Genomic DNA, 14,901 nt, shown 5'->3' with positions numbered 1-14,901 from the left:
CAACTTCTGTTCCACTGTAAGAGATTCAGTGTGTTTCAGATCACCCACCCCATAATCCAGTCCCCTTATGTTAAATTCTGCTGATTAATAAAATCCTTGTGTTTTAGCTGGTTTGCTGTGAAATATAATTGTTTTTTTAAAAAAGAATAAATATTTAATCTTGAATCCTTCCTTACCTGCCTCCCTTGCTTCCTTTGAAATTTGCACTTGTGATTTTTTTTTTTAAAAAAAAAAATTCCCTTCCTGCTATTTCTGCAGCCTTCTCCTTCCTGCTTCCTTGCTGTTGGTGGCTGGGCTGCTTCTCCCATGACTTTCTGCACTTAGACCAGGCTGTGCCTTAGCCAATCGGGTCAGATCGGCCTTCCTTCACAGGTGTGTATGGTATGGGAAAAAATCTTAATTTGTTGGTATGGGTGGTGGGCTCTGTTTCCTCTTGACTAACCTTTTTTAAAATCTTCTGTGCATGGATTGTATAGAAAAACTAGCTTCACATCCTTAAAGGGAGTTGGTTCAGTGTCCCATGACATTCGAGTGTGTAAATGCCAGTGCCTGTTCAGAGCACTTTCACATTAGCCCTGGGCTTGGAGATATGATAGGTAAAAAAGCTTTCTCTCCTTGCCTGTCTTGTTTTATTCTTGTTAAGGGAGTTGACAGCCATGTTCACTCTTCATCTGTACACCAATAGTTTTAAGTAGTTAAACAGTGATGAAGAAAAATCCTCTTGGATTGAACTGGTGTGAAATGAGCCAAGGGATTTAAGTCTTTTGATTCACATTTTCCCTAGGTGGTTCTGCTTCCTTATTTCTCAAGCGCAGTATGCAAGGCTCTGTGCACACCTTTGTGTGAAAGAAACACACACACACAGGTCTTCAGAATATCTTGGCCTATCCAGGGTAATCTGCTCAATGATGCTGTGGTTTCCACACCACTGTTTCCTCTATGGGGTATATACATATAAGTACAAAAGTAAAAAAAGTACAAATCATTGCAAGTGGCAAGTATTCATGGGGACATATGGGGAGTCACATTGTTTTACTACATGTCCTGTGGAGCTGCACCCTTCCCCTACCCCAGTATAACTGCAGTTTGTGGGATTCACAGGGATTGGCAAGCTTCTCCTTCTGTAAATGTTTCAAGGATATCAACAGGAGTCCATAAGTACTGCATTATTACTCATCTTCCTTCTTTGGAGGACAAGGTGTGGGCTGAAATAAAAGATGTGTGCTGTCACAACAGATTTTAAGAATTGGAGTGAGAGCACACTATACATATAAATACAACATGTTAATGATGGGATGGTCTCTTTTAAAAAACCTTTGCCTTGCAAACAAAGGTAATCAAGGATTAAGAGAGAATTCTAGGGCTGCATACATCCAGTCTTCATGTATGTTAAAAAAACAGACTACGTGGGCCATTTTTGGTTACATGAAGTCATCTAATATTGGTCCAGACTATTTTGGTCAATTGCTCACTCTGCTCACTCTGTATTATACCACATTGCACAGTTTCATTCTGAGTTTCCCATCCAGAGAGAGTTATTCAGTAAAGGTGAAAACAGGAGTGCCATATATCTGAGGAAACTATGATCTAGTAACATGATCTAGGTTGCTTAAGCAAGATAATTCGACTGCAGGGATAATAGAGACCCAAAACTGTCTTGTTTTGGGGAAAGTTCTTCCCTGAGCGTTAATGACAACTGTTTCTGTGGAGTGCAGATCAAAATTACCAGCAGGCTTCTCCAAGAGATAGTTAGCTTGTTGCTGAAATTTGGATCTGTCCTACCCAATATTCTTGGTGTGCTTAAGTTAGCAGGGAAGGAGGTAATGGGATACAGTTCTGGATTCCAAATCCAGTCTCCTTCCTTCACTGTCGCAGGGGCACCTTTGTGAAAGGAAATCCTATTGTACACTGATTCCTGCTCTTGGGCCTGTGGTTGTGGCCATGAAGAGACTGGATGGGGAAGTTCTAGCGTCAGTTTTTCTACTTTGTTGTTTGGGTTGGGGTGTGTATAGAACTTGGCCTTTCAGATTTGATTTTTAATCTCTCTTCCCTGACTGAAGATCTGTCTTCTTACTTCCTTCCCATCTGTGAAGTGAGGGGCTCCTTTTCCCCTCCAGCCCCTTTTCTGTGTGACACCAGTTCCCACCAAACCCGTGGCATCTTCCTGCCTTGCTCCCTCTCTCCCCCCGTGCGGGGCCTTCACAACTATGGATGACTCAGAAGTGGAGTCGACTGCCAGTATACTTGCCTCCGTCAAAGAGCAGGAGGCACAATTTGAGAAGCTGACACGGGCACTGGAGGAAGAACGGCGCCATGTCTCTGCGCAGCTGGAGCGTGTCCGTGTCTCCCCACAGGATGCCAGCCAGACCATGGCCAACGGCACTCTCACCCGCCGGCACCAGGTAAAATTGCCTCACGTGAGGTGGACAAGCAGAACGCTTGTCTGCTCCCAATGTAAGTGGTGCCTGCTGGAGTTCTGCCTTGATAGTTGCCTGGCCCAAGGTCCTCCAGCTACAGTGTTCTGCATAGCTGAATGTGCTTGACGAAGTGCCTTGGCAGTGCCTGTTTAGTATCAGGTCCCTTAAAGTCATTTTTTTTAGGGGTGTTGTAATAGAGAGGCTAAACAATTAAGGGTTTAAACCAGTAGACTCTGTATTCACTAAGCCTACTTAGTGTCTGTATACTTGTAGTGCCTGTACATGAGGATGGATGCACAGTGCAAAAACAGACCATGACAGACATTGTGTTGAGCGTGCTTTGTTCTTTGGGAAATACTTTTGGGCTGACCACTGTAGCACAAAAATAGTGCTGTAGATGAGCACTTGCAGCTTCTTAGTTGTTGCTTTCTGCATAATACAAGTGGCTTCAATCTCAAAATACCCATTGATGTATCTCGTAGTTGCTGGTCAAGTATCTAGCAAGAGGCAGCCTCTAAAGAGCTAATAGACAGTAATTCTTGAATTGTGTCTGAAAAGAAGCCCTCCCTATTCATTTGGTGGTGGTAATTTCTTAGAAAGTTCAGTGTCTCTAAAAAGCATCTCTGCAGGCTTTAACCTGCTGAAGTTGTGCAAGGGAAATGCCAGCACTGTGAGTAGTGGGAGGGCTTTTAGGCAGAGGTCATTTTGCTTTTCCCTTTTGGTTTTTCTGTTGTCTCTTTATATTGAAGGATAAACTTGGGGAAAGTAATATTTTGCAACTATAAATTATGCTTAGGCTATAAGATTGCTTCTTTTCCATTTAGCAAAGAATCACCACCTCAGTAGGAATAAAAACTGTCTGGAGATTTGAATAAAAAGCTGTCGATGCGGGAAGAATAAAATTCCAGGTCCACAAGACGGTTGAACTGAGTGCTCCAATGACCCTGCAATTATTTTAGTTTTGGTGGTGATAGGGTCTAATGAAACAAGTCACCCTGGATTTACAGGGTGGGGGGAAACAACTTGAGATGTTGGGGGAAAATCCGGTCTCTTAACTGTTTGTCAATATGGCTTTCTGTATACAGTCACCTATTTTATAAACTGTTAAGTATTTGTAGGGTTTGGGGCATCTTAGAACGGATGTTTGAACGCTTTTCGGTTTGTATAATTTTAATTTGTGCAGATCTTCATACAAAATTTTTAATAAACCTATAAGGATCCATACAGCCAATATGTACCACACTCTTTCAAATCACACTAGTTTACATTTCTGGTCACTTGGACATTGTAGCCAGGCATACAGATAATCTATAGGGTGACTTGGCTGAACTTATTCAGCTACATACAGCAGCTGAACCTTTTCCCCATGCTTTCTGGTCCTAGGTTTAGATTCACTCCTGTTGTCTCTTGCAGAACGGCCGCTTTCTGGGCAATGACCTGGAGAGGCAGAAATTCTCAGAACTGAAACTCAACGGACCACAGGTAAAGAAAACAAAGGATTTCTCACTTCTGTTACTCTGGGTTGTTGGAATGGGATGCTGATGTTATGTAAACTGTATGAACCTGCCTTATACAGGGTCAGACTGTTGTTTTGTCTGCCATGACTGACAGCAGTTCTCCAGGGACGAGTAGAGAGGGCTTTCCCAAGGCCTTTAATGGAAGGGGCCAGGGATTGATCCTGGGGCTTTCCCTTGCTTGTCCGTCTTGCGCATGAGCAGGATTCCATTTTTTTAAAAAAAATTAAGAACTGGACCTAAGTTCTTCAGAAGCCTCCTTTCTATAAAAGTAGAGTTGATTTTTATACCCTTTTCTCTACCCTAAGAAGTCTGAAAGCGGCTTACAATTGCCTTGCCTTCCTTTCCTCACAACAGGCACCTGTGAGGTAGGTGGGACTGAGAGAGTTTGGAGAGAACTGTGATAGGCCCAAGGTCACCAAGCAAGCTTCATATGGAGCAGTGGAGAATCAAACCTGGTTCTCAAGATTAGACCCCACCACTATACTATGGAGTTTGTCAGTGTCTTTGGATGTGATTCAGAGCAGAAGCATTAGTCACTTGCTCTTTGCATGGGGTCAAAAGCCACCCAGTATTTTTGTCTCCCATCTGATTTTCCCCAGTTGTTTCAACAATAAAACTGAAAACAGATTGTAACTTTAATTCTGATCTTACACTGCATCATTCAGTTCTATCCTGCATAACTCTGAGCACTCAAGGAGCACTTTTAAAAAGCCAAACAAAAATTGTGTTCCTCCCAGCCCTTCTCTCAGGAACTTAAGGGGACTTTACAGTTGGTGAGCGTGTTATAAGGAGTTTTCTGGTATAGTCAGAGCAGATTTGAACTGATACGCTGTGTCCTAATAATTTCCCCAGGACCACAGTCACCTCATATACAGCACCATTCCCAGAATGCAAGATCCAGGACAGATTGTGGAAGAGACTTACACCATGGAGGAAGACCCAGAAGGTGCCATGTCTGTTGTTTCTGTAGAGACATCAGATGATGGGACAACTCGCCGTACGGAAACTACAGTAAGGCTAGAGAAAACTTAGCAAGTGTTGTATTATAGAATAGCTTCTGATGTCTTTGTGGAAGCTGGGCAGGGTGCACATTCATTCTGCATGCCACTTAATTTCCCAGTGCTTCTAATGGCAAAGAAGTGCTGATGGCACACAAGCAAGGTGATGCATGGTAATGATCTCAGATTGTCCTCTGATGTGGTCACCTCCATGATGACTTGTTGACATGACTTCTTGTTCTCTAGCTACCATCCCAAAAGTTTGGTGCAGATGATGCAACCAGCTTGACCATGATTAACCATTAGGGAGAAGACTATAAGTCTGTGCACTCCTCTTGCCAGGCTTAACTGCCTTTAATTGTTTACATTGGGAATTATGTTGACCAGAGTTACCACCTAGCCCAGATCTGAAACCATGATTTTTAGGATGTGCTAAGAAACATCTCACCCAATTTTAATCAAAGCACCTGAAGGTAGCATGCATGATACTTGTTTCCTCCAATTTCTTTCTATAACACTGAGCAGTGGGGTAGTCAGAGACTAGTTGAAGGGTCATTCAGTGATATTTATTGCTGAATCAAGACTTAAACCTGGATCTCTTCAGTTCTAGTCTGATACTCTGCCCTCCACTCCAACCAAGTTTCAGGATGTTGCACTCTGATAGGGAAGGAAGAAGCATGCAGTTCCGAAATCTGTTTCTGATAGATTAACCTTGGTTAAGCGATTGGTAATGTTGAATAATTTTGGTAGTGCTGAAACACTACCCCAGAATCCATCAGATGTTGGCTTCTGATAACCAGTTACTGTGCCTGCAACTAGTGATAACTGTAGACTATGGGTTTAGAATGTTTGGTATGCAGAGAGAAGGGTGACCCACAACAAGAAATTGCTAACTCCATCTCCAAACAACATGAGTGGAGCAATGTCCTATGGCTCTAATGAGGAACTCTTAGGAGCAGGGGTGAGCACTCTGACAACTATGATGAGGGGGGGAAATTGCCAGGGACCTAACAGCACATGTTTAATCTTCTAGGTGAAGAAGGTGGTGAAGACCATGACCACACGCACAGTACAGCAGGTACCTGTTGGTCCTGATGGGTTACCTGTAGATGGCTCTCCAGTCACCAACAACTACATTCAGACCATGGATAGGAACTTCAGGAAAAACACCAACGGTGGTCCTGGTGCCTACATGAGCCAGCCAGGCACAGCCACCCTTCCACGAAACTACCACTACCCAGATGGTTATGGCCGCCCTTATGAGGATGGCTACCATGGTAGCGAGCACAACTATGGTAGTTTGTCCCGTGTGACCCGTATTGATGAGCGCTATCGCCCTTCCATGGATGGCTACAGGGCCCCTAGCCGGCAAGATGTCTATGGACTCCAGCCCCAGGTGCGAGTAGGAGGAAGCAACATGGACTTGAACCGCTTCCATGCAGAGCCCTATGGGCTGGAGGATGATCAGCGCAGTATGGGGTATGAAGACCTGGATTATGGCACAATGACAGACTATGGTACAGCCAGACGGACTGGGACTCCTTCTGACCCCCGACAGAGGCTTAGGTAGGTGCTTAAAGCTACCTGTGTTGTAGAAGTCCTTGGCAGTAATACGATCTCCTTGGTAATCTTTCATTGAAATCTGCCTCCGTTCCTGAGGACTGGAAGGTAGCAAATGTCACCCCCATCTTTAAAAAGGGTTCCAGAGGAGATCCGGGAAATTACAGGCCAGTCAGTCTGACTTCAATACCGGGAAAGTTGGTGGAAACAGTTATCAAAGAGAGAATTAGTAGTCATATAGATGAACAAAAGTTACTGAGGAAGTCTCAGTATGGGTTCTGTGTAAGAAGATCTTTTCTCACTAACCTGTTAGAGTTCTTTGAGGTGGTGAACAAACATGTGGACAAAGGGGACCCAATAGATGTTGTTTACCTTTCCTTCCAGAAAGCTTTTGTTAAAGTTCCTCATCAAAGGCTCCTTAGTAAGCTTGAGAGTCATGGGTTAAAAAGACAAGTCCTCTTGTGAATCAAAAACTGGCTAATTAATAGGAAACAGAGTGAGTATAAGTGGGCAATTTTTTCAGTGGAGGATGGTAAACAGTGGGGTGTCACAGGGCTCAGTACTGGGTCAGATGCTCTTTAACTTGTTCATTAATGATTTGGAGTTGGGAGTAAGCAGTGAAGTGGCTAAGTTTGTTTAGGATGATGAAAACCAGAGGACTGTGAGGCACTCAAAAGGGATCTGTTGAGGCTGAGTGAGTGGGCGTCAATGTGGCAAACGATGTTCAGCTTGGCCAAGTGCAAAGTAATGCACATTGTGGTCAAAAATCCTAACTATAAATACAAGTTGATGGGGTGTGAACTGGCAGAGAATGACCAAGAGAGAGATCTTGGGATCATGGTAGATAACTCACTGAAAATGTCGAGACAGTGTGCAGCTGCAACAAAAAAGGCCAATGCCCTGTTGGGAATTATTAGGAAGGGAATTGAAAACAAGTCAACCAGTATCATAATGCCTCTGTATAAATCAATGGTGCGGTTTCATTTGGAATACTGTGTACAATTCAGGTCACCATACCTCAGAAAAGATATTATAGCATTGGAAAAACTGCAGAAAAGGGCAACTAGAACGATTAAAGGGTTGGAACACTTTCCCTATGAAGAAAGGTTAAAACGCTTGGGGCTCTTTAGCTTGAAGAAACATTGAGGGGTGACATGATAGAGGTTTACAAGATTATGCATGGGATAAAGAAGATAGAGAAAGAAGCACTTTTCTCACAATATGAGAACTCGTGGACATTCAATGAAATTGCTGAGCAGCTGGGTTAGAACTTGAAGTACTTCTTCACCCAAAGGGTGATTAACATGTGGAATTCACTGCCACAAGAGGTGGCGGTGGGTACAAGCATAGACATCTTCAAGAGGGGATTGGGTAAACATATGGAGCAGAGGTCCATCAGTGGCTATTAGCCACAGATTATCATTGGAACTCTCTGCCTGGGGCAGTGATGCTCTGTATTCTTGGTGCTTGAGGGGGGCACAGTGTGGGAGGGCTTCTAGTGTCCTGGCCCCACTGATGGACCTCCTGATGGCACTTGGTTTTTTTGGCCACTGTGTGACACAGAGTGTTGGAATGGATGGGTCATTGACCTTATCCAACATGGCTTCTCTTATGTTCTTATGTTGTCATACTGTGTCTAAAGTGGCACTGAGGGACAAATCCCCAGTCTTCAGGAGTGTGGTGGGGAAAGGACTACCTTTAATTTATCTGCTGAAGGCATTAATGTGGTTTTGAAAGGTAAGCAGGAGAGGAATATGATGTGTGTGCCAGTTTTTTCAAAGATTTTTTCTCAGGCTGTAGCATCTGTAGCTGTGAAAGGGCTATATTATCACGTTGCTCTAGCTCTGGTGGGGAACCTTTTTTCTGCCAAGGGCCATATGGATATTTACAACATCATTTGCAGGCCATTAAAAATTATCAACTTAAAAAACAGTGCTCCACCGAGGGACAATGATTCAGGCCAGCAAAATTAATGCAAATAATTGTTTTTCTCTTTGAAGTCATGTGAGGAGAGTCTAATCTGGCGTGCGCACACACACACAGCCTGCTGCCCTAGGCAAATGCGTAGGTCCAGGGCTTTTTTGTAGAAAAAGCCCAGCAGGAACTCAGTAGCATATTAGACCGTCCCCTAATATTAGCATATTAGGTCACACATTCATTAGCATATTAGGCCACACCATCTGGGATAATAAAGTGCAAACTGAACTGTGACAGTAACTTTTCCAGGCCCTGCAGCAATTCTGGCCGGCCAGCCAGGCCCCAGGGAGGCTGCCGCACAGTACATCTGAGCCCTTTGATCCCTGCCTGGCCCTGGGGCGGCTGCTGCACAGCGCGGCTGGGCTCCACGAGCCTCGCTGGCCAGCCAGGCCTCAGGGAGGCTGTCACATGGCTTGGTTCGGTCCAGCAATCATCGAGGGCCACACCAAGTGACCTCGAGGGCCATATATGGCCCTTGGGACAGAGGTTCCCCACCCCTGCTCTAGTTACTTGCAGGGATGACATGGGGTTGTGTAACTTCAGTCTCTTCAAAATGGTAAAACAAGGCTCGAGTTGTGTTGCTTCACGTTGTAGGTGGCAGCTTGAATGATGGAATACAGAAAGAGTTCCTTTGTAAGGAAAACTTGCACGTAAAGTGCTATCAAAATGGCTTGTATGAACCTTGCGTCGCCATTCTTGGTAACATGAAGATTTATTCCCTTGCCCCATTTTAAATTAAAAGGCCAGCTGCAGCAGCCAGCAGATGTTCTGCCATAGGCGGGCAGATGTTTGTCAGTACAGAGAAGACCATGACTCTGTAAACTGAACGCAGACAGCAGGGGTGACTAGGAGGCTGCTCTTACTGTAGGTTACCACCTCTTTCTGCTGCACCATCAATAAGCTTGTGGCATCTCTTCCTTCAGAAGCTCATACAGAGCTTGACTGTGAAGCATTTGGAACTTAAGTCGTCTTTGTTCACTACCAAAGTTCGTAGAAGCATTATTACTGAACATCCCCTTTCCAATCTAGGCCAGGCAGCCTAGGAAGCTTTGGCTGTAAGGATTATGCAGAGTGCAGAGCATAGTTACTGTCGATGGCTTCGATCCAAAATAGTGTGAGCTGAACTCTTAAGAAGACTAGAACTTTACCACCCTTGCTCTCCTGCTGCAGATAACGCTGTCAGTGGGGAATGCAGAAATGACAGTGGATGTAACTTGGGGATCTGCAGTAGGAAGAGTAATCAGCAACAACTGCTTTCCTGCTACCATCAATAACAGTACAAATTCCCACATAAACAACTTGAATGCAACTGAAAGTGGTGTTAAACTTCATAGAAAAAAAGAAAACACCACCGTTATTCCGGCACAAGCATCATGCTAATGTTTCAAGGACAAATAAATGTCCATGTTTTCCTTTTCTTTCTTTTATCAAGCACTGGTCAAGTTGCGATGAATATGACTGACGTGTGTTCTGATCAGACATTTCATATTTCTTCATCAGAATCACCTTTATGCAGGACCCAAAAGAACAATTTAGAATACGTTCAGTCAGCCGGTGTGGAAAACCACATCCTTGGCAGACAGAAAGAAGTAGCATTGACTCATAACATTAGTTGAAGGCATTCTAAATTGTTCTTTTGGGTCCTGCATAAAGGTGATTCTGATGAAGAATTTCACACCACCTGATCCAGAGGCATGCCTGCTATATCTTCGTGGCAACTTGGCCAGCATTTGATAAAAAGAAAAGGGAAATACGGACTTCTGTTTGTCCTTGAAACATTAGCGTGACTGTGGTGCTAGAATAATAATGGTGTTTTCTTTTTTCTATAAAGTTTATCATAGCACCACTTTCAGTTGTATTCAAGTTGTTCATGTGGGGATTTGTATGGTTACTGTAAGGTCTGCTCCAATATAGTATACAAACAGATGTGTGCAAGTCATTCCTGCTACCATCAGCAAGACACTCAAGCTTAAATTTCCTTGAATATACATGTGAAGTTATGAAAAATTTGCATGCTTCTAGCTGCAAATGAAACAGAAGGCCACATCCTGGCTGACTATCCTGATTTCAGGGACATGTGCATGAATACTTCTGAAGACTTCTGTTTCAGAGGATATGGCTGAGGCTTCTAGTAAAATTGGGTTGGGCAGTGCTGCTTTGCTTAGCATGACTTCATGCTGTCATCTTGCTGTTTCATGCCAGCTTGATCCCTCTGCCTTCCTGTCTCCTTAGAGTTTATTCCTGAGTTTGTTCTATTGTAATCCATGATAAACACTTGACCAGCATTCCAAATTCTTTCTTCTGCTTTTTCTGCAGATAAAATGAAGTGGGTGGGTTTAAATGCATGAAGAATGTCCCTCTTGCGTAATGTTAGTTGCTGCTGGACTTGTCCGTATCAGTGAAGAATTCTGCCCTTTTTTTGTTAGTCCCTTAAGTTTGCATCTTGCTCAACAGAATGTTCTCCTGTCATACCTTTCGTCTCCTGAGCTGAGGCCTACAATGAGTGAAGTGGTGTTTCACACAGCAACTTGTATCTTAGTTTGCACAATTACCAAGTTCCATAAATTCTTCATCAGGCACAGTGCCGATGACTCTTGCCTAATTAGGTTTCTGTACTGTAGAAAGTACAGAAGTTTCAATGAAAAACAACCCTACTTAGGGTCAAGCTGAAATCTAGGGAAATGCCTGGATGTAACAATTGGCCTCTAATTTCTGAAGCAATTGGATACCATGTTAGGACATTGTTTTCTCAGCAGAAGCCTAACTAAAGGGGCACTTGCAGTTTTACATTGCTATGTAGCTGTTTCCTTCCTGCTCTGCATAAGGCTTCCCAGAACAGTAGTAAAGGTCCCAGTCTGTTGAGATAGGAATGGTAGTTTTTGAAGACATAATTTAATAAATGGGCAATAGGGCTCAAACATGCAAAATGGGAAGGAGTGAGTCATGCCAGCCAAACACATCCAGTGCTAGAAGGTTTGGGGGCAAAACCCATACAACTCTGCATGCTTTTGGTATCTTTGTGACCATTCATGATGTATCATTACCCATATGTGTCATGCTTTGTGCTGAAGTAACAGTGGACATATTCCTGTGGCCTGTGATTGGTCAGTAATGCCCAAGAACTCAGGCAGTCCAATTTCTCCATTCCTAAAAACAAAACAAAAAAACCCCTCACAAAATGTCCTGTGGCTAGATGGGCTGATTGCTGCCTGAACTAAGAGGCCAATTCTCCAGTATTTCCTCTTGAATCTCATTAGGGTAAAAGTGAAACAGCTTGCAGGCTGCACATGAATATAAAAGTAGTGTTCACACCTCCCTGTGCTGCGTCACCCTAACCAGTAATCACATTGTGTAACGCACTGGTAAAGCCCCGTGGCACAGAGTAGTAAAGCTGCAGTATCGCAGTTGAAGCTCTCTGCTCACAACCTGAGCTCGATCCCAGCAGAAGCTAGGTATAGGTAGCTGGCTCAGGTTGACTCAGCCTTCCATCCTTCCGAGGTTAGTAAAATGAGTACCCAGCTTGCTGGGGAGAAAGTGTAGATGACTGGGGAAGGCAATGGCAACCCACCCTGTAAAAAGTCTGCCGTGAAAATGCTGTGATGCGACGTCACCCCAGAGTCAGAAACGACTGGTGCTTGCTCAGGGGACTACCTTTACCTTTTAAACACATTGGTATGCTTCATCCCTGTCTTCTAGCTTGCCAGTGCTGAGACTGCTGTATCGTGCTCAGACTGACAAAGAACACAGAAGTCTACGGAATTCACGTATTTGTTGCAGTTGGCTCCTCATTGCTGTCTTCTCATTTACCATCCTGTCTTAGAGCCTTGTATTTTCTTTTGCCTATGGAAGGTAGCTAACCAAATAATATATTGGCATCCTTGTTCTTGAGTAAGGAACATACCGTTGCTTGGGAATCTGCCCTTGTAAAGGAAATTCAACAACTTTCAGTAGGTTTGGTATCCTTGGCTTTAATTTGCCATGATGTGACGGGACCCACTTGGAGTGTTCTGTTGAATTTTTTGATGTGACGGGACCCACTTGGAGTGTTCTGCTGAATTTTTTAAAGCATCCACAGAACATCAGGGGTTGATGCGATGCGACAATAAATCACTGTAGATGGTTGATTCTTCCTTGTTCTCATATTGTAACATCAATTTATAGTGGCTTGGGCTATTTTTTGTTTTGAGAGGACATGATCATTGTGATGCAGTTTCCCCCAAATAGCTGCCAGAGTGAATGCCTTTTAATGCAGTAGGGTTTTAAGAATTATTTGGTTTAACTGCTGGGGATACGTTTAAATGTATACCTCTAGTGCTCTGGGGAGTTTGTGTGTTGGTCGTATGTTCTGGTATTTAAGAGATTAGGTCAAAAAGGGAGCAGTATGTGCTTTCAAAAATAACCCAGAACTATGGGAGTGGCTTGTGAGAACATTTCAAGATGGAAATCAATAGACATTTGTTGTTTGGAGCCGTAATTGTCAAACTTCCTTCCCTTTCCACATTGATTGGTCTGATGAGGAACCCATGTGTATCCTTTTTTCCCTTACTCTTTCCAGTGGATGTTAGGATGCATTCTTGGCTTACACAGGACTCCAGCCAAGCTTATTAGGTTCTGCTGTTTCCCTACCGGAACTATGTGCGTACTAGAGTATAGTTAATGCAGCTGTGGATTGCAGATAAGAAGGATAAGGTTAGGCATTTATCAAGCTGTTCTGGAAAGTTTGTTGCCAGTGTTGATTTTTCTCATTGATGAAGACCTCATTCCACTCTTCCCAGAATACAGTGGTCACTGTCCAGAAGCTATTGGACTTTCTGGATTAATATTACTGGTGGTGAAACTAAATGTACTTGTGTTTCCTTTGCACTGTCGCTTGACCCACAGAGAAAAATTAACATGTAGTTGAGCTGCACTTTGAGGAGGGTGTCAACAGATGCTTTACTTGGGCCAGTTGTCTAACTGACCTCAGTACTGTCTGTTGTCATTCTATGTGGTTTCTAGGCCGAGGATTTTTTTTGTTCAAATCTTTTAAAGGAGGCTATCAACTTAAACTGTGGCAAAGATAGAATAGAAAGTAGCAGAGCCTGTATTGGGTCACTAGGAGTTGTGATGACCTGGGTTTCGCTTGCTTTCCTTTCAGAGCATGCAGGTGTTTCTGCAGGGACTGCCTCAGCCAGTTTGGTGGTTCCTTCATGAGGTCCCTGGCCTGGGTTGGTTGTCTTATTTCCTCAGGGCTAGAGGTCTGTTTTTGACTAGAGACTAAACTCTGTTTTTATTTTCAGATTTATAACCAACTTTTCCTGCTCTCAAGGCACTGACCTTAAGACGTGGTACTTAATTAGAATCATAGCATTGGAAGGGACTTCCAGGGTCATCTAGTCCAACACCTGCTCCACACCCAGAAGCATCATGGAATAATATTTGCAAAGGATAGGGACACAATTTTTTCCCTATAAGGCATTTTCCTGTCCTGGATGAGACCATTATCGCAAAGCATGTTCCCTGCTATTGAGCTGTGGCCTCTGTGTCAATGTGAAAGCTTACAAGGGAAGGGAATCCATCTTCCCCTCAACTCCCCTTTAGTCCTTTACTAGTGGACACAAATAATAGGTCTAACAGTGCATCTTGATAGGCAAAGGGGGCCTGTTGGGACAATGATTCTGAAGCCAAGGGCATAGATTTACATATCCTGCCTTGCAAAACAGTTTGCCCCCAGCTTGGAGAGAGACAGCTTTGATAAAAGCAAAACAACTCCTGGTTGTGCCTCAGATGTGTTATAAATAATCGGCAGCAGTGTGCATGATGAGGGCAGAATTGACAAAAGGTCAGCTTGCAATAACCAAGAACAGCTGAGTCAATTTGCTGACTGTGCTTTCTCTGTCTGGGTAATAACAGCTTGGCTGACTTCTGGCTCATCTTGCTATATTTGAAAGGTGTGTATTTTAATAGGGGTATGCATAATAACCCAGGAACAAGGTGATATGCCTACTGATCAAGTTGCTCCCTTGAAGTATAGGAGGGAAAAGGAAGAAAGGGAGAACTGAATGGACTTCATACGTGAAAGGGAATGTGCCACTGTTCCCCTACCCATGATAAAGGGGAAGTCTGTTTACTTCAACGTGATGGCAATGCATTGTGTAATTGTTTCCAGCAATAAAATGGCTAAAATGCAGAACCCATATACAGAGCATCAAAGCTTTGTGGTCTGCTCAGAGTTTGCAGAAGTCATCTAAAATTTCCCCTCAGCTGCTTCAGCATTCTCTGTAATTGGGATAACCAGAAACCTACTTTTAAGGAAGCAAAAAATGGATCCTGGGTTATGGCTTAACCTCCCAGATTCTCTGCAAGAGAGCAGATATGGGGGGAATGGGTGGTTGATCTATGGTGAAAAGCTGCACTTGTGAAATTTCAGTCTGTCTTGGAGCTTTTGAAGTT

General features: G+C 43.6%; 1 protein-coding gene across 11 annotated transcripts in view; it reads left to right on the top strand.

Annotated features, from left to right (window-relative positions):
* The first annotated feature begins 258 nt into the window (after nucleotides 1-258).
* The window catches only part of CTNND1 (catenin delta 1), a 36,012-nt gene continuing 21,369 nt past the window's right edge, over nucleotides 259-14,901 (top strand). For 10 of the 11 annotated variants that reach the window (XM_060262505.1, XM_060262501.1, XM_060262500.1 and 7 more), the window contains exons 1-5: nucleotides 259-372; nucleotides 2,094-2,402; nucleotides 3,831-3,899; nucleotides 4,787-4,945; nucleotides 5,966-6,498. In XM_060262505.1, the coding sequence (XP_060118488.1) occupies nucleotides 2,208-2,402; nucleotides 3,831-3,899; nucleotides 4,787-4,945; nucleotides 5,966-6,498 (956 nt within the window). In that variant the 5' untranslated portion in view covers nucleotides 259-372; nucleotides 2,094-2,207. The remainder of the gene's footprint in view (nucleotides 373-2,093; nucleotides 2,403-3,830; nucleotides 3,900-4,786; nucleotides 4,946-5,965; nucleotides 6,499-14,901) is intronic. The other variant, XM_060262506.1, reaches the window with a different exon arrangement.

Source organism: Heteronotia binoei, chromosome 21 (genome assembly GCF_032191835.1).
Source record: "Heteronotia binoei isolate CCM8104 ecotype False Entrance Well chromosome 21, APGP_CSIRO_Hbin_v1, whole genome shotgun sequence".
Taxonomy (NCBI): Eukaryota; Metazoa; Chordata; class Lepidosauria; order Squamata; family Gekkonidae; genus Heteronotia; species Heteronotia binoei.
Note: the sequence above shows the minus strand (reverse complement) of the source record. Positions and strands in the feature narration are given on the sequence as shown.